The sequence below is a fragment of the Podarcis raffonei genome, chromosome 10 (genome assembly GCF_027172205.1).
Source record: "Podarcis raffonei isolate rPodRaf1 chromosome 10, rPodRaf1.pri, whole genome shotgun sequence".
In the NCBI taxonomy this organism is placed as follows: Eukaryota; Metazoa; Chordata; class Lepidosauria; order Squamata; family Lacertidae; genus Podarcis; species Podarcis raffonei.
In genome coordinates, this window is record NC_070611.1 from 6554859 (window position 1) to 6574649 (window position 19791).

The 19791-nt window shown below is 43.1% G+C and overlaps 2 protein-coding genes across 2 annotated transcripts in view; one reads left to right on the plus strand and one right to left on the minus strand.

The window, feature by feature from the left end:
- Positions 1-14503, plus strand: part of FAM185A (family with sequence similarity 185 member A) — a 37074-nt gene extending 22571 nt beyond the window's left edge. The window contains exons 7-9 of the mRNA XM_053406712.1: positions 4741-4839; positions 8389-8523; positions 14156-14503. Coding sequence (XP_053262687.1) covers positions 4741-4839; positions 8389-8523; positions 14156-14271 — 350 coding nt within the window. The 3' untranslated portion in view covers positions 14272-14503. The remainder of the gene's footprint in view (positions 1-4740; positions 4840-8388; positions 8524-14155) is intronic.
- Positions 14504-15309: 806 nt separating this feature from the next.
- Positions 15310-19791, minus strand: part of FBXL13 (F-box and leucine rich repeat protein 13) — a 72783-nt gene continuing 68301 nt past the window's right edge. The window contains 4 exon segments of the mRNA XM_053406703.1: positions 15310-15968; positions 15971-16083; positions 18861-19024; positions 19257-19391. Coding sequence (XP_053262678.1) covers positions 15805-15968; positions 15971-16083; positions 18861-19024; positions 19257-19391 — 576 coding nt within the window. The 3' untranslated portion in view covers positions 15310-15804.

Below are 19791 nucleotides of genomic sequence, written 5' to 3' on the forward strand. Positions count from 1 at the left end.
TTTTATTCACAATCAATGCAATGCAGCTAAGCTTAGTTGCAAGTTAGACTCATGGAAAGGTATGGAACCAGGACGGTGATTAAGTTCTTTTGATTCCAGTGGGAATTAACTAACCTTTTGGCTAGATTGTGCCCAATGTCCTCTATTTGCACCTACAGTTTCAAGGTTGACATGCAAACATAGTATATATCCCCTCCAACATGGAGCAGGTGCTGAAGCTGAGGCCGCAGTTCCAGAGCTCTTTTTTTGGACAAAAGGCACTTAAATCCTACCGGGCTCTTCAACAGGAAAGAAGAGGGCCATTCTTCTTTGGGGGTCAAAATAATGTTAGATCTTTGCTTTTGAAAAATGAACAGCTCCGTGTGTACAGCCCTAACTGTTGGATTGGGGAGAGGAACAACGCATACACTCCCCATGTAGCAGAGCAATCCAGAGGCTTTGCAGAGGTGTGGAGTTGTAAGTGCATCCCTAGCCCAGAAACAGAAGGTGGGCGGGGGGGAGAGAAGATTGGGCCTGATCCCTGTGCCTTCTTTAGGCTTCTGTAGCAGTTGGGCCTGGATCAGGGCTTCTGCTGGCTGACACCAGCAGTGGGAGCAGCTTGGAATCTAGCTGATCCTGTTTCTGGGCCTTTTGTTAGGCTCCACTGGTGGGGATATGGCGGCAAGCTCCACACCTGCATGTTCAACAGGTGGATGGGGAAGGCTTGTACCAGCAATGTGATGCGAGCATCACTGTGGCAGCTGGTGAGAGGCTGCAGGCAGGTTTGAATTGCAGTGTGGCTAAAACTGTGGATGTAAAACTTCCACATGGGTTGTCCCAGGACTGGGTTGATAGTATCTTTGATCTTTCGTATATATTGGATCCTCTGTTTCCACGATGAATCTCCGGGACAGGACAAGGAAAGGAAACTAAGAAAGCATATTTCCTGTCCCTCTTTCGTTCCGGATTCTCTGACAACACCTGTAAGAAGTTGTACATCCCAAATGCTGACTTTATAAATGTATTCTAATTTAAATTCCTGTCCTGGAAATGTAGTTGGCCAGCTTTAGGAAACGCTCCCAACAGCATTCCAGATGGGAGACACCCTATTAATCTGACGACTGGGAACACAGTCATTTTCTGACTTAATTCATCATTTATCATGGCCTGAGCGTATTTCAAAGTTTTGCACAGCAACAGCCACCTTCAGTAATCTGGCTACTCCATTTAAGCTCCTTCTATGTTTTCTACAGATACTGACTAAAAAACCCCAACCCCAAATCCCGTTGTTTTTTTCAACCGATGTACCAGAGTGGCTGCGTTCCAGTCTCTCTCACAGGCCGATGTATCAAAACTCCTTTTGAGCTGGGTGGGACAAGGCCACGTTTGAAGCTGTCTTCTCATCATTGGTTGTTTACCATTTTTCAAAGCCAAAAAGATGCTGTCACTTTTTCAAATGACCTGAGCTGGCAGCTCTGCTTTTCTTCTCAGGAAGAGATTGTGTTCCCTTATTTCATTCACATTCCTTGGCATATTATCCAGCTGTGTTGTCATGTACCCCTGGAACTGAAAGCGCATGAAATTGTGTGAGCAACTTCCAGTGCATCAGTTAAGAACAGAGTGCCCTTCTGAATGGGGCAGCTTGCATTCAAGGCTGCAGTTCTACATGGAACCCTGACACTTTTATAGGATCTTTTGACACGGAGAGCTGAGCACACTCCAAGAGTAAACTATGACCTCAAAGGTAATTCTAATATATCAAAAGGGAACTAGCATACGTATTGAATATATGTGAAGAGATGTGAATTGACACAGACCTTCCTAAACTGTACACTAACAACAGGCTAAGTTTCATAGAATTGTAGAGTTGGAAGGTACCCCAAGGGACATCTAGTTCAAACTCTTGCAATGCAAGAATCTCACTTAAAGCATCCATGACAGATAACCATCCAACCTCTGCTTAAAAACCTCCAAGGAAGGAGAGTCCGCTACTCCAAGGAAGTCTGTTCCACTGTCGAACAGCTCTTACTTTCAGAAAGTTCTTCCTGATGTTTGGTCGGAATCTCTTATAACTTGAAGCCAAAAGAGCTTACAGTGAATAAGCAAGTTAAAACTAATTACCTGAGCTCATGGTTCTAAAGCATGCCTGAAAACACATGGAAGAACTAGGATGCAGTAAAACTGGGTAGGGAAACGAGAGAGTGACGAGTGTTGGCTGAAGGGGTAAATGTGGTAAAACAAGGCGGCTTGGACCACTCACTTTAGAGAGAAAAGGGCAAGATATCGGAGGTGGAAGGGAGTTTGTATGGTGTTAGGAGCTGGAGTCAGCAATAAAACAATCAAGCACCCAATGGCAGTGAAGTTACCGTATTTTTTGCCCTATAGGACGCACTTTTTCCCCTCCAAAAATGAAGGGGTAATCTGGGTGCGTCCTATGGGGCGAATGCAGGCTTTCGCTGAAGCTTGGAGAGCGAGAGGGGTAGGTGCACACCGACCCCTCTCGCTCTCCAGGCTTCGGGAACACATCCGCAGCCTAGGCAGCCCTGCGGGAGCTCCCGCAGGGCTGCCTAGGCTGCGGATAGCAGCCTGCTTCCCGGAGCGTTGGGCGCCCAATAACAATAGCTGAAGCTGGTGGAAGGCACTCTGCACCACCAAAGCCACCTGCGGCTCAAGTGACAGCAATGGATCCAGGAGTACCCCCAAGCTGCATACCTGCTCCTTCAGAGGGAGTGTTACCCCATCAGGAGCAAGCCACCCCCCATCCATCTGTTTAAGCAAACTACCCACTAACAGTGCCTGTTTTATCTGGGTTGAGCTTCAGTTTGTTGGCTCTCATCTAGTCCATTACGGAGGCAAGACAACGGTCTGGCACAATTGCCAACCGCCATACCTGCAGATGTAAAGGAGAAACAGAGCTGTGTCCCATCAGCATATGGCTATTTTTTAAAAAATTATATTTTTATTGGTTTACAAGTACAAAAAACAAAATTGTACATTTCAGCTTCTTAATTACATCTTAATTCCATTTTTTACTTCCCTCAATTTGTCTGAACTTCCTTCATTTTAGCACTTTTAACACATTCCTACCCCTTGTTATTAAAACTATTAGATTCAATTCATCATTTTTACTTATTGTTACATTTTCACATCACAGAGCTTCTTTAAAACTTACAAACGTAATCTGGTTATCACTTAGTTTTTGCAGATATTGAATAAACTTCTCCCAATCTTCTTTAAATCTTTGATCTCGTCGATTCCGGATCCTTCCTGTTATTCTGTCCAATTCCGCATAGTCCATCATTTTAGTTCTCCATTCTTCTATCGTAGCCAGCTCCTCTTGCTTCCATTTCTGAGCCATCAAGCATATGGCTGATAACAATGCCCTCCAAAACTCTGGATGACCCCACTCAGCAGTTTCAAGTAGATGTTAAGCAGCATGGGGGATAATATTCGAGGAACCCCAAGCGTCACCTTGGAAATGACTATCCAAGTAGGATCGGAACCACCGCAAAGCCCACTCCCAACTTGGATAGCCGTTCCAGAAGGATATCATGGTCGATGGTATCTCAAGCCACTGAGAGGTCAAGAAGGATTAACAGGGACACATTGCCCATGTCTCTCTCCCAAGGCAACCAGGGCAGTTTCTGTGCCCAAAACTGGGCCTAAACTCCGCTTGGGTCAGTTTCCTCCATGTGCACCTGGATGGGGTCCACACTGATGTGTGTGTAGCAAACACAGGCTATAATAGCACATTCTTGCTCTTTTTCTGGGAGGGGTGATCTGTCACATACATGGCCCAAGAGCTTTGTTAAAAGAAAAACTATGAACAAGTTAAATGCATTTATCATTGCTACAGGACAAACCCTGGAAACCTGAGGAAGAAACCTGAATCAAGCTTTTGGTTTCCACTAGTTAAAAAACTCTTTCAAATAGTTCTTTCTTTTTTGTCTAGTTGCCTGGTTATCTCTGAGATTTAGCTTTCAAACCACCATGACTTTTTCTGTTCCTTGTTAATAAATCCTTTGGATAAAATAAGTACATGTTGGGGGAAAATACTGGCAATTCAGCCATAATCTGCAAAGATTTTTAGAGCATTTCCTGTTGTTTAGCTTCTGGGTTCAGCTTCAGATGTATTCTGAAACTCTCTTAATATAGTGTGGGGGTTTAGAATTTTTTTACAAAAAATAACAAGAAACTTTTGTTCCCTAGAGTTTGTGCAAATTAGCTTTTGAACAACTTTTAAATGCAAGCTTTTCTTTCAGTGTATGTATGTAGGGGGAAACATTCATCAAAAGCCTGGATAGCATGCAGAGACAGTTTAGAAAACAATGTTAGGTTTGTTATCTTTGTACCCTTTGAAAACGTGCTCCTTTTAGAATCACCCATACATCATTTTGCTTTTGGTGAACCCTTCTTCCTGTTTTCCTAGCGGAGGAAATATGAAAATGTCTGGTGAAAAATATCTACGTGGTTATCATGAACATTTTGAGAAGAACTAAGCTATGTTACCATCTCTGAACAACTGCAGATGTTCTTTCTATGTAGATGTTCAGTGAGCCTCAAACTATCTATTAAAGTTTAAATATAGAGAGAACATTGTGTCCCTTCTTCTCTCTTCCCCCACAAAAACTCCACGGCACTGCTTTCGCCCTAGGAGCAAACATTTCAGAAACAGTTTTTTAATATGGGACTCACAAAATATACATACTATTTCATTGGAACCCACACGGCTCAAAATATTTTCATTCTTTTGTTCTTCAGATTCCTCTGAAGGATTCCTGAAAGCTTCTACACATCATGGGGAGATAGATGTTTACATTATCAATCAAAAGGGGGAAGTGGATCTGAAATCTCAGGAAGGTTAGTAAATAGTAATTTTGTATGTGAAGCTTTTACAGCTGAAGCACTTTTACTCAACAGCAAGTTCTTCTGATTTCAATGGGATTTGGGTCCAAACGAAATGTACCATTATGTGTAAATGACCAATATGCAAAGTTCTTGAAATTTGCACTTCATCTTTGTAGCTCTGTGGAAAATATGATTTCTGCTCTCTCTCGTTCTTTTTTACATTTGTGCTGAGTGAGTCACTTAAATTACTATGGCAGAAATGAAGTTAACCTCCCTCTCAAACTGTAGAGCTCAATCAGGGCTTCCCGATAAAGTATGAAGAGAGTAACCCTTTCCAACAAGAAAAAGCAGAGGTGGGATGAGGATCATCATCCTGATAACTTCTTAGGTGTTCACTGCAACATCCAGACTTCGCACACACAAACAGTATACAGTCAAGATTTGTTGTCCAATATGGGCTGTGAGTAGAGGGACGCGGGTGGCGCTGTGGGTAAAACCTCAGTGCCTAGGACTTGCCGATCACATGGTCGGCGGTTCGAATCCCCGTGGTGGGGTGAGCTCCCGTCTTTCAGTCCCAGCTCCTGCCCACCTAGCAGTTCGAAAGCACCCCTAAGTGCAAGTAGATAAATAGGTACCGCTTTATAGTGGGAAGGTAAACGGCGTTTCCGTGTGCTGCGCTGGTGCTGGCTCGCCAGAGCAGCTTCGTCACTCTGGCTACGTGACCCGGAAGTGTCTCCGGACAGCGCTGGCTCCCGGCCTCTTAAGTGAGATGAGCGCACAACCCTAGAGTCGGACACGACTGGCCCATACGGGCAGGGGTACCTTTACCTTTTATGGGCTGTGAGTCCTGGAAGACCTGATCCTTGGTTTAGGAGCCACTTTCCACCTGGCCTAGGAGGGTGGAGTTCTGCCCGCTTGCTTGCCTGACTCCAGCTACAAAAGCTGAGGCTGCTGAGGAGGCCCGGCAGCATCTTAGCTGTGAGTCCTGGGGGACCTGCTCACTGCCTTGCAGGCCTTTTCCCACCTGGCCTGGGAGGGAGGAGCCATGACTGACTCCAGCTACAAAAGCGGAGGATGTTGAACAGACTCTTGGGCAGGGGATTGCTTACGGGGTCTTGTTGCTATTGATTATTTGCAGCTTTAATTTTTAGATGTTATGATTTGTGTGGAAATGGTTCAGATTGTTCGTGTAGTTTTTGATGTGTTTTATTTCTTGTTTATGACTACTTTCGTTTTGTTGGTAATTACATGAAGATTTTCATGTTGTAAGCCGCTTTGAGCATGGTTTTAACTATGGAAAGGCAGCATACCAATATGTTGACGAAAGCAGCCAGCACATCGCTTTGGAACAGGGGCATCCAATTTTGCCCTCCAGATGTTATGGACTCCAGCTCCCATTGTCCCTGACCATTGGCTATACTGGCTGGGGAAGATCCAAACAGGGCTCTGGACATAGCTGTCAACCGTCCCTTATTTGGCGGGAAAGTCCCTTATCCCAGTGCCGTGTCCCGCTGCTGTCCCTTATTGATGATGTCCCTTAAATTTCCAGGGTTTCAACGGAAGCAGCTCCTCTCCCTCCCTCCCTCCCTGGCCAGGGAGGAGGGAGGCTCCAACTGTGTTGCTTAGCTGCGTTGCTCACCCAATAAGGAGTCTAAGAACGACTGGGGGGTGGAGTTTGCATGCCTTGTGCCGATCAAATCGGCCGCATTGCCTGGGGACTCGCCTTTGCTCAGCGCTTCCCAGCGGAGAGGTGACGGTGGTTTTCCTTGCTGCATCCCCTTTGCAGGGTTGCTGCGCTGTGGGAACCACCGCTTGAGGCTTTGTTTGGCTGCTGGCTGGGCTTTCTGCCTTTGGCTTGGAGGGGCTCAGAAGTTGAACATACCTGTGCTCTGAAAATCCCTTATTTTGGCTGCGGATCCCTTATTTTCGAGGCTGCTGGTCCCGTATTTTCAAATCTGTAAGTGACAGCTATGGCTCTGGAGTCCAAAAGATCTGGAGCTGCCATATTGCTTTCCTTTTGCAGGGTAAAAACAGCAAGCCCACATTTCTCATGGAACTCTGTTTAATTGGGGGGGGGCGGGTTCTCTGACCCAAAGTAGCTTATGCCTGTCAACTTGAATTGTCTTAACACAAATCCTTTTGTTCTTGTGTATAATAATAATAATAATAATAATAATTTATTATTTATACCCCGCCCATCTGGCTGGGCCTCCCCAGCCACTCTGGGCGGCTTCCATAAAAACCAAAAATACAGTAAAATATCACACGTTAAAAACTTCCCTGAACAGGGCTGCCTTAAGATGTCTTCTGAATGTCAGGTAGTTGTTTATCTCTTTGACATCTGCTGGAAGGGCATTCCACAGGGCGGGCGCCACTACCGAGAAGGCCCTCTGCCTGGTTCCCTGTAGCTTTGCTTCTCGCAATGAGGGAACTGCCAGAAGGCCCTCGGCGCTAGACCTCAGCGTCCGGGCGGAATGATGGGGGTGGAGACGCTCCTTCAGGTATACTGGACCGAGGCCGTTTAGGGCTTTAAAGGTCAGCACCAACACTTTGAATTGTGCTCGGAAACGTACTGGGAGCCAGTGTAGGTCTTTCAAGACCGGTGTTATATGGTCTCGGCGGCCGCCCCCAGTCACCAGTCTAGCTGCTGCATTCTGGATTAGTTGTAGTTTCCGAGTCACCTTCAAAGGTAGCCCCACGTAGAGCGCATTGCAGTAATCCAAGCGGGAGATAACCAGAGCATGCACCACTCTGGCGAGACAGTCCGCAGGCAGATAGGGTCTCAGCCTACGTACCAGATGGAGCTGGTAAACAGCTGCCCTGGACACAGATTTGACCTGTGCCTCCATGGACAGCTGTGAGTCCAAAATGACTCCCAGGCTGCGCACCTGGTCCTTCAGGGGCACAGTTACCCCATTCAGGACCAGGGAATCCTCCACACCTGCCCGCCTCCTGTCCCCCAAAAACAGTACTTCTGTCTTGTCAGGATTCAACCTCAATCTGTTAGCCGCCATCCATCCTCCAACCGCCTCCAGACACTCACACAGGACCTTCACCGCCCTCACTGGTTCTGATTTAAAAGAGAGGTAGAGCTGGGTATCATCCGCATACTGATGAACACCCAGCCCAAACCTCCTGATGATCTCTCCCAGCGGCTGCATGTAAATGTTGAAAAGCATGGGGGAGAGGACAGAACCCTGAGGCACCCCACAAGTGAGAGCCCAGGGGTCTGAACACTCATCCCCCACCACCACTTTCTGTACACGGCCCAGGAGGAAGGAGCGGAACCACTGTATGACAGTGCCCCCAGCTCCCAGCCCCTCAAGACGGTCCAGAAGGATGTTATGGTCGATGGTATCAAACGCCGCTGAGAGATCCAGCAGAACTAGGAAACAGCTCTCACCTTTGTCTCTAGCCCGCCGGAGATCATCAACCAGTGCGACCAAGGCAGTTTCAGTCCCATGATGAGGCCTGAATCCCGACTGGAAGGGATCCAAAGTAGCTTATGCCTGTCAACTTGAATTGTCTTAACACAAATCCTTTTGTTCTTGTGTATAATAGGCTCCATTACTGTCAAGGTACCTGCAACTCTTCAAGCTTATCTGCAGTTATCTGGGAGCAAGGTGGAGGTGAGCCCGGAGATCCAATTACAGGAGACTCAGAATGCCTCCAGGGAGGACCGCATAACAGTTACGGGTGAGTCTTGTCTTGTAGACACTCTCCCCATAAAACTTTGCTTTTAGGTATGAATCGAATTACTCTGTTAATTAAGTGTATGCATTCAGGTTTGCAACCCTTTCCATGGGTGCAAATTATGTTTGTACCAGATTTCTGCCCATCATTTTTAGCCTAAACTGTAGTTAACACCGGTGCCTAGGCAATGCTTAAGTGGGGTTAATCTAAGAGGAGGGATGTGGTGGGGAGAAGCAATCTTGTTGTCCACTCTAGAGCTTTTAGTCATGGGATATCTTTACCGGGATTGTGATGAACAATTCTAAGTACAGAGAGCATAAATTCATGCTTGAACTGCACAAAACACCATGAGATTCAGTGGTGGGGGAGGGGGAGCTACCCTACTTTGCTAAATGGAAAATTCTCACAGAGAGCTGCACATTGTCTCTATTTTAGTCTTCTGAACTAAGAGATTGCTTCACAAATAAGCGTCTCCTTAGAGAATGGCTCAAATGATGTGTATCTTGGGGGTGATTGATTTTTTTCTGCTGGGAAGAAGGAAAGAACTGATAAGTTCTGGTTTAGACTTGCCAGATGTAATTACTGTGCTTCTCAATACCCTTTGCTGATGTAGCACTTTAGAAACAAAAGGAATGCTAGCATAAATCCAAAGTTTGCCTTGCTTCCTATAGGCGAAGAATGCATGGGAGACATGGAAGGTTGATTTACTTTTATAAACCTCAGTTATTTTCAGTCAAACACAATAAAATAATATTATATGCACCTTCAGTACAGTTTTCAAGTCCTAGGGACAAACATCCCTTTGATACTCTGGTTTTTTCCCCTTCAAATTACTGGTATAGGTTATTTCCTTTTGTTAGCAGTCCAATAACTTGTTCCCTGGCAAACTGCAGGAAAGAGTGATTTGTTACCATTGAGTCAAGAACGCTCGTTTGGGTTTTGCTTCGTCATATCCATGCACCACATCAAGGGCCTTTATATATCCAAGGGCTGGCACCAGTTTTGCTTGGACAGTCAAAGCATAACAGAGGAGGCTGCTCCAAACTGCACTTCCAAGCTACGCACTTGTGTTTTGTTCCTCTAATTTAAGCAGCCTTTGATGACACAAATATACACAGACACAGCCCAATACACAATTATCTGAGCTCAGGCAAGGTCATAGGAGAGTCAGAAAGGATAACTGACGAAGAATCAATGTTAGGGAAGCCCACCTGGCCAGTTTTCTTCTTACCTCATTGCCTCTCTATCCTAGTCTATCAAAGACCTTCTTATTTAAGAAGCCACTTAGGTTGATGGAAGAGATTGAAACCAATTTTGTTGTTCTTGTCCAGGCTTTTCTCTGCTGCAAGTTAGAATAGATGCAATACATGCCTGCCCATGTTTGTAACTTTTCATCGAAACACAAATTTGATTGCTTCGTTGGTTCAGAAGCAAGCCATGCTCTTCTTAACTACGCAAGATAATCCCAGTATGTGGGAAGGAGAACTGAAGTAAAAATAAAACTCGCAGAACTTTGTAGGGAAAACATTTTAGTGGCTCACCAGTTGGAGACTGAGTCAATGATCCGTACTCAGTGGAATACTACAAATTGTGAACTATGTGAAACAGTTGTCTTCTGTGAAACTACTGGAGCCCCCAAAACAGGGTGAAACAATGGTGGGAGCAGCCAAGGATCTGCTGGATTCTAAACTAATTTAAATTTAATTTAATTTAATTAATTCTTCGTCATCCTTCACTATATTTAGTGAGCAAGCCAGGAATATAAACCACGATTGATCTCTCTTTCTTTGAATGGACAACAGTTTAAGCTATCCAGCATTCGCCATGTTCAGATGTAACAGGGAACTTTGGTTAATTTAAAACTGGAAGTGGTAGCTTTCAGTCTCCTGTGGCATGTGAAAGGGAATGGGGAAGTGTGGGAGCCCATGGCTTGCTGTGGGTTGTCTACACAGCACTGAACTATGACTTGAGAGTTGCATATGAAGTGGTCTATAGAGAGAGTATTTTAATATTTTAGGCAATGTTGAAATCATTCTCACTGTATTATTAACTTGTTGGATCAAATGGTTGATCACTTAATACATTTGATATATTTATCTAATTGAATAAAAGAAAAAGCATGTTTATGCCAAGGCAAATCTTCAGCAGCTTTTACATGACTCAGCTATTTCCCACCAGCCTTTAACTTCTCTATGTATTATGTTTTCCAGACAAGTAATTTTGCTTCCATATTAACACAAGCTCCTGTGGGATTTTCCTCACAATTTCATTTAAAGGGTCGTGGAGTGAGTTCTCCACCTCTGGTGTTTCTCATGAAGCCCATTATATTTGCACAAGTTGTGATGATTAAAATATCTCGACCCTTTGTGACACTGAGAAGGAATGTCCCTGTTAACCGCAAGGGAGCAACTTTGCCTTCTCTTGGTTTTGGAAGGATGGCCCTGAAGTGCAGCTAAGTATTCTGTAGCCTTCATGTCAACAAAGAAAAACTTTGTTTTGGAAAATGAATGTAGCAAACGTAAAAATAAACCAGCCGCAGGAGAAGACCCTTAGGACAGTTGAGCAAAGAGGCTTCCCAGACGCAACTGCAAGAAGCTAGCCAGGGCATGCAGCATTCTTTCCCCCAAAAGATCTGGGGCAAAGATGCTGTATATCTTAGACTCCATTTATTAATATGGAGGCAGGCTGTGTAAATTACAAGCTTGGCAGCTACCTTTGGAGTGGGCAGAACGAGCAAAGGAGCCATTTACAACATTTCGAATGCTCCCCTATAAATCTCAGTGCTGTAGTAACTGCAAATTAAAAAAAATAGATTCCCCCATCTATATTTAGCACCCTGCTCATATATTCCAAAGAAAACAGGAGGTGAGCCAAGGCATTTTCAAAGATGGAGAGTCTAGCCAGTCTATCATCAGAACCCAGCAAGCATGCAGCAGCCATATTGTTAAATAGTTTGTTTTGCAAAATGACTCACATTTTAATCGTGTTAGAAATGGACCTTTAAACTCCACTAGCTGTATAAACATCCCATAGTATGATCTGCTGTACCTGTTTCAGGCATTTCGCAGACCCATTGCAGTGGGAATGTTTTGCAACCCTCGGATTTTTTGGCCATCAGTATTGATCAAAGCATGTTGAGATTTCCACACACAACCCACCGTGGTGTGGATTCTAATGCATGCTAAAGGCTGGGTGGTTTATCAGGTGATAAGGCCTTTTAATAAGGTATTTTAATATATAACATTCATGATTTTTATTCCATACTAAGATGGTCATTTACTGTTTGAATACACTGGGCAGAAATAGAGAGAGAGAAAAGTGTGGAGTCTTGTTCCAGCTCACAGTGATAGGAGGGTACCATGTTGGTCAGATTACTGTAGTGTGCTTTAGGGTTTTAAAAATTATTATTGAGAAAATTGAGCCATACCTTGGAGATGAGGGGGCTAGGTGAGGTGTGAGCATTATAGATCTTAATGGCATCAAAGACCTAAAGGCACTTTTTGAAACAGGTAGATGGTTTTCCTAAGAAAAAGAGAATAAATTCAAAGAAAGCAGGAAATGTTTTATAGACTTCTTTGAATAAATTTTTAAGACTGTGAGAACAGATGTATCATTTATTTCTCCAAATGACAAAGCAAAATAACACTTCAGCAGTGCATTGAGGAAGAGGTCTTCCTTCAATAACAGCCGAGTGACTAGGAGTGAAGCAACAACATCAGAATAGAAATGATATGGCCACAGTGGTCTGTATGGATGCACTTTGCCACACTTGATAGCACACATTTAAGAAGCAAGCAAACTTTCACACATTAACCACTTGATAAGCTGGTGATTTATATTCACCCATTATATGGCTGGTGCCAGTCTTAGTGCCGTATCTAGCACAAAATTTGGCACTACGGGACACAGAGATACAAAATATGGCAACTGTGTGCTTATAGCATAGATGACTGGCAGTAATTCAGAAGACTGAATAAGGGGTCCAGATGTTGGTTTTGGTATCACCAGGATTCTAGTGCTCTTGACAGGCAATGGCACTTGAAGTGTGTATGTAATAGTAGCTCAACTTCTTCTTCAGAGGTCTCACATGTGCTAGATCTCTTTACACATTTATACTTGGGGTAGGACTAGCCAGTGTGGGTGCCTTCTAGATGTTATTGGACTCCCAATCTCATTAGCACCAGCTAGCATGGCAAATGCAGATGCATCATGGGAGTTGTAGTTCAGCTCATCTGGAGGCTACCACTACTCCTGACCTGGAGCATGATCCTGCACCACCACAGAGAAATTGGCATTGGAGCTCAGTAGGGTCCCTGTGCACTTTCCTGTCTTCTTCTTGCTCTCCTCCGCATCCAAGTGCAAATTAATGGCACTCTGAACCCAGCATAAAAAATGATGTGGTGTTAATGTAACATAAAGGAGGCAATAATACGTTACCACTTAAGAAGGGTTTCAGTCTTCACCAGAGCCTGTTGCCTTTTCTCTTGTGGATTAAATTCTTGAAGTGACTCCAAAACATGTAGAATCTAATAACTCAAGTGTAGATGCTAAACGGCCACAGCTGAAAGAAGGCCTTTCTAGAAAGCTGTGCGTTTTTCATTTGCCATGTGTTTTGGATGGAGAGAGCCATGTCCTGAGTACATAAATTGTGCTGAATTTTAAAGAGGAAATAGACCTTCAGGTGTAAAAATAAAACGAACAGTCATGAGTTTGAGAAATGTTCTGTACACTATGAGACTCTGTCACTGGCACCTGGTTTACATAGTGGCAGAGAAAACCTTAAATCCATCAGGAAGAATATCAGTATTGCTTCAAATACAGTAGGCATCCTTATACTGTTTTTAGTTGTACATTTTGTGACTTAAGTAAATAATTTTGGCCATTTTTCCTGTGAGTGGTATGCTAACTTTTACTTCCTCCAAGGACAGTCCACTGTAGTTTGCACTTATGAGATATGACTAATTTCAACAGAATATTCTCAGGGGAAGGAACAGATGCCTAAACTAAATGCTTTCCCATAAATCATTTGAGTTCAAACAAAGGCGCTAAATTGTTTTATGCACATAATATCCTTCCAACTTAGCTACTCATTCATTTTCATCTTTTGGAGTCTTACCCAGGTTACCTCTGGAATACAGTTCTGCTTGGTTTTCTAAATCCAGAGGCTGAAAATAGATTTTGGAGCACAGCTTAGCCTTGGAAGATAAGATTAAAGCATAGAAGTCCATGGATTCTAGTTTGCATGGAGTGGCAAGAAAGTGATTCATTCAGCCTGCTACAGCTGTACTCAGCTTATGGCCAGCAACAGAGACTGAGTCCCAAACTAGGAATTGTGACAACCTGAATTTAAGAGCTAGCTTTCTGCATCCACAGGGTTTGCATTGGGAAAACATGTTTCTGTAATCATGGACTATTTCAAATCAACATAATGCAAAGACACATTATTCTTCCCCAAATCTATTCTGCTGAGACTTTGCTGCGATGAGTCATGGTATGATGTCAAGGAAGAAACCAAGCAGCAGGACACGTTGTGATTTATTCCAGTAAAAATTTCCATGAAGGTAATCTGCTTAGAAAAAGGGCCCAGAATCAATTTGTGAAATTAACTACCATAATTTTTCTTTTGTCCATTTAGGCCATATGAATCAACAGGATAAACAAGGAAAATATATTAAAGCAGAGACAGAAAATGGCACAGTTCATCTCAAAAGTCAAACCTGGTTCCAGTCTGTGAAACTGAAGGCCTTATGATGGAGTGAATAATCTTTACTTAATCAAGAAACAATGCAGAAAGATTACTGTAAATCTTGCCCATTGTTTGCATATAAAATGCACTGAGGCATGTTTTAGTGTTTCTGGTGTCTTTGGCTTCAAATGCTCAGAAATCAATGGAAACAACCTTTTCCCCCTAACTTGTTTATTGACCACTTTAAACAGCCAAACTTTCAACAAATACCCTGAATATTAAAATGCTTAATCCTGAGTTGTTGTTTTTTGCTTTCCTCCACCTTTCTTCTAGGGGGTTAGCCCCAGTTCTCTCCCTCACTGCTTCTGACACCATGGTGGAGCAAGGTCTCTCCCCACACTGGTCCACCACCTTTTTATAGGAATATTGGATAGCAAGTCACTGAGGACGATGCAGTGCAAGAAAGCCTCCACTCAATGCAGGTTTGAGTAGAGCCAGAATAATGCAGTGGAGGCCAGAGGTGTTCCCAGCAGACCTTGGGAGTCATCACCACCTCTCCTCACCCATAGGACAGACGGTTGGCATTAGATCAGATCTCCCCAGTGTGCACTCACACCCACAGTGGTAACTAATCAGCATTTCTGAGGCCTCTGCAAGTGACAGAAAGAATGCAAGCCCACATTTGCCAGCCTACAAGGCTGGCCTCGGTCATCTGGAGGGGCTGAATCAAGCAGCTCCCAATCTGCTGTGAGGGTCTCCTAAATCTCCAGAGCAGATTTTGGTGGCTCACAGGAAGAGAAGGAAGCTCAGTTGCCCAAGCAATAGTCTGTTGCACTCATGCACCGATTCCCTCAATTATTTACTAAAAATACTGATATATCACTTTGTAACCCCCCCCCCCCGTTCTCTCAAAATAGCTTTAAAAAGCTTTGCACGATACAATCACATAAACTACAGTATCAGAACGAGTGAAGCAAGACTATCATTTCCAAAGTTGCATGGCATAAGGCACATGATAGAGCTAAGCAGCTCTGCCTTTAGTCCGTGAATGTGAAATACTACCATGTTGGGTTCCATTACTGAAGAAAGGCAGGACACCTATGTAATAAGTAAACAATAAAGAATGTTTATTATTTGAGGAATGTGTGTGTCACTTGTGCATTTTAGGTAACGTGTGGGTGAAACTGATTGGCATACAAACTATCTCAACGCAAGATACACTTAATACTCCATAGATCAAATGCTGTGCTGCCCCTTTTTTCTTTTTAAGGCCTCCTTAGTTTGAGTGACAGCTGGAGAATTCTGAGCTTACTAAGGGGCAGAATGCTGTCTTCAACAACCAGAAAAATACCAACTTAATTTTCTTAAATGTACATAGCACTAAACTGTACACAAATTATGTTAATTATTTGTAGATAAGCTCTTTGTTGACTGGTGTTCAAAGAAGAACTGAACAAAATAACATTTATTTGACTGAACTAATTAGGAAAGACAGTAACAATGTTTTCTAGGATGACTTGTACTAGCTATCAAACTAAAAACAATTTTAAGACAATGTATCATTATCTTCTTAAAAAAACCAAAAATGAGTTTCCATTTCAATTCTTTGTGCTTAAGGCTATTAAACAAATATGATTACCAGTATTCTGTGGAAGTTCTATTGTGGGGGGAGACTGAATTCCACACTTTTTTCTGCTGAAGGGGATAGCATGGAGGGTGTACTGGACTCTATGCTTGGTTCTATGCTTGGCCGAGGTTTTTTATGTTTCTTTGGAATGGGTGTGTCATCCTTGGTATCATAACCAAACCACTGAGGAGGTTCTTCATCGTTGTATTCGTATTTCTGGAGCCTTGGTGCAAATTTTGAAACTGCTTGTCTGAAATAGATAGATGGACAGACACTATTAATGTACATACAGTGGTACCTCAGGTTAAGTACTTAATTCGTTCCGGAGGTCCGTTCTTAACCTGAAACTGTTCTTAACCTGAAGCACCACTTTAGTTAATGGGGCCTCCTGCTGCCACTGCGCGATTTCTGTTCTCATCCTGAAGCAAAGTTCTTAACCTGAAGCACTATTTCTGGGTTAGCGGAGTCTGTAACCTGAAGCGTATGTAACCTGAAGCGTATGTAACCCGAGGTACCACTGTATAAGTCTTTTCTCTGAAGGAATCTCTTGTGTAAAACATAAATATAGCAAAAAACTAGAGGACCCTAAAACCAGCTGTGTGTCTGAGCTTCTAACCTACTTTCAGGACTGTGTCACAGAATATTCACAAACACTGTAATTGTTCATAGTGACTATGATAGCAGCAATAATTTAGAAAAATTGTATAGGTTCGGAGGGCCAAACAACTTGGCACTCATTCAATGAATCCAATTTAACATACACTAATACTTGTAACACAACTTCCAGGTGGTATGCTTCTTGAAGAGGTCAGCAAAAATAATGAAACCATTACATATACACATACTTGAAGTTGTCTATAGAGTAAATTACAGGTTTTTTAAAAACACCACCATCGTTAAGTATTACAGATGCAAAATGGCAAGATCCAGCAACTCCTCCAGCAAAGCTGGTGCCAAACCTATTGGTCCGCTTTCCTTTGGATCACAACAGCGAGGTTGAGGTTCGGGGGGGGGGGTCCTCACAACTATGGAACACCCTCCCATCAGATATCAAGGAAATAAGCAACTATCTGACTTTTAGAAGACATCTGAAGGCAGCCCTGTTTAGGGAAGTTATTAATGTTTGATGTTTTAATTTGTTGGATGCCGCCCAGAGTGGCAGGCAACCCAGTCAGATGGGCAGCAGGTAAATAATAAATTTTTATTATTGTTATGATTCACACTGTCTGGGCTTGCACCCCAGGGTCGTCTCTTCTCTCCAGACAGAAGGGTGCCCACAAGTGAAAAGAGGTGTGTGGTTTTGTTATGGAAATATGCATTTTTTGTAAATAGCCCTGAAGAAGCTGAAGCATCCACCAGACCACAGTCAGAACAACAAAAATCCTCTCCAAATATGCTACTTGCTTTCCAAGGGAACTTCCTATTTGTCCTGATGGAAGCTTCCCATGAAATGTACCAGTAAATAGTGTGCCAGGAGAGGCAATTTTAGCTGAGACTTTGGCAGTGAAAGAAAGACTTGCATTTCTCCTTCACCCCATGTCCCTGAGAAACTCAAGCTTTAGGGCCGGAGGGAGTGGGATTAATATAACAAAACATGCATATAATGGCAAGAACAATTTGGCCAGAGAGGACATTAAAAGCTGGACTATACAATATGCTGTTCATATAAATTGCATCTGAGAAAGCAAATAGCACTAATCGGTGCTTGTGGGTTCTTACCTTTCAACCCTGCTGAACTCAGAAGGTACAGCCCTGGGAACATCATATGCACAATCTTTGTTCATTTTAATAAGATTTAGTTTGAAGTAGTTCTTCACAGAATGTAGCTTTGTTTTCCCCCAATAAGATGGATGTGTCTATGAAGCCCTAGTGGTCAGGGTCAGATATTGTGTTCAATGGGACTTACCGTATTTTTCGCTCTATAACACGCACCCGACCATAACACGCACATAGTTTTTAGAGGAGGAAAATCCGTAGGCATGCCACCCGTACGCATTCCCTCCATAACACGCACAGACATTTCCCCTTACTTTCTAGGAGGAAAAAAGTGAGTGTTATGGTGCAAAAAATACGGTAATTCCCAGAAAAGTGTGTATAGGTTTGCACCTAAGTTTGGTTGGTTGACATCTGTCTGTCTTGGGAGACAATGGAAGAGTGTGCCTTCAGGGGTGAAATCAAACCACTGGAGAGTTACAGCGCCTGCTGTGGCTGTAGGAACATGTTTTGCTGCAGCTGGGGTAGATGAAGGCATCTGGTTGATCATTGGGACTATTTTGTTAACAAGAATGTTATTGTGATGACTCTTGGTACATGATGTATACATTTATTAAGTAGCTTATGTGGTGATCTGCAAACAGATAAGTCCACAAGAACAAGCTCATCCACAACGTGATTGTTGACATGAATCAGATACCTTCACTGTACACTTTTGGGTGCCCACTAAAAACATGTTTGTTTAGGCAAGCCTACGCTGTGGGTTAAACCACAGAGCCTAGGACTTGCTGATCAGAAGGTCAGCGGTTTGAATCCCCGCGACTGGGTGAGCTCCCATGGCTCGGTCCCTGCTCCTGCCAACCTAGCAGTTTGAAAGCATGTCAAAGTGCAAGTAGATAAATAGGTACCGCTCCGGCGGGAAGGTAAACGGCGTTTCCGTGCGCTGCTCTGGTTCGCCAGAAGCAGCTTAGTCATGCTGGCCACGTGACCCGGAAGCTGTACTCCGGCTCCCTCAGCCAATAAAGCGAGATGAGCGCCGCAACCCCAGAGTTGGTCACGACTGGACCTAACGGTCAGGGGTCCCTTTACCTTTATTAAGACTTGTAGAATGTTGACATGTTTTACAATCTGTTTTTAGCTTATCATTGATTTTAATTAATTCTGAATGATTTAAATAGTAGTTTTTAACTGGGTTTTTTAAAAAAACTAATAATTTTAGTCTTTTTGTACACCACCTTGAGGTTTTTATTACAATCAAGGGGTATATAAATCTTGTGAAATAAATAAAAACTAGACTTCTAGAGAACAACTTACCTGGTAATATTTGGGCAGTACAGCATCTTAAGAATTCGAAGTTGAAGGCAACCTTTCCACAGACACTTAAGTGTTCTGTCAGTAATACACATGCAGCCTGAAATATCCAAATAGTGCAAAAAAGGGCATTCTGCAGCCACAAACTGAATGCCGGTATCAGTGACCTGTCAATGAAGCAAAAAAGATACATTTTGGGGGAAAATAAGGAATTATTAGCGACAGCCAAGAGAAGAAAAGTTTTAGTAAGTTCATAAAATATTTAAGGTCTATTTAAGGCATTACCACCAAAGCCTTTAGCACTAATACAAGCAACACTGACAATGATTTTAACAGAACAATGTCTATATGTTCAGTAACAGAGTTTCTAGTACTAGTTGTCTTTCTTTTCATACATACCTTGGGACAACCAGTCACACTTAGAATTGTAATTCTGTGGCAGTTGAATGCCAAATTTTTTAATGAATTGTTTGTTAACTGCTGGTTATAAGATAAATCAACGTGGTCTAAGCGTCTTAAATCAAGGCAGAATCTCTGGAACAGAAGTCACAAATCAATCAATCAATTATTCATTCTCAAATTTACCCAGAGCACTTAAGATTTAAGGTTTCACAATGCACTCATGCTGAAGATAATCTGCTAATCTTCTCCAAACACTTGATGCACTTTTTCTCTCATTAAATGGCTGGAAAAAATATTAAAGGAACATAGGAAGCTGCCTTATACGGAGCTAGACCATAGGCCCAGTGCTATTTTTCTAGAAAAAGAAGTGCTGGAACTCACCATGAACATCTCCCTCTTCTCTTAGAATGGCAATGGAGCCTGCCAGATATGTGCTGAAACTGAATGCCCACCTGAGAGGTGCTGGAACTGAGTTCCTGTGAGTCCCCCCTTTAAGAAAAGGCCCGCATAGGTCCATCTTGCCCAGCCATCA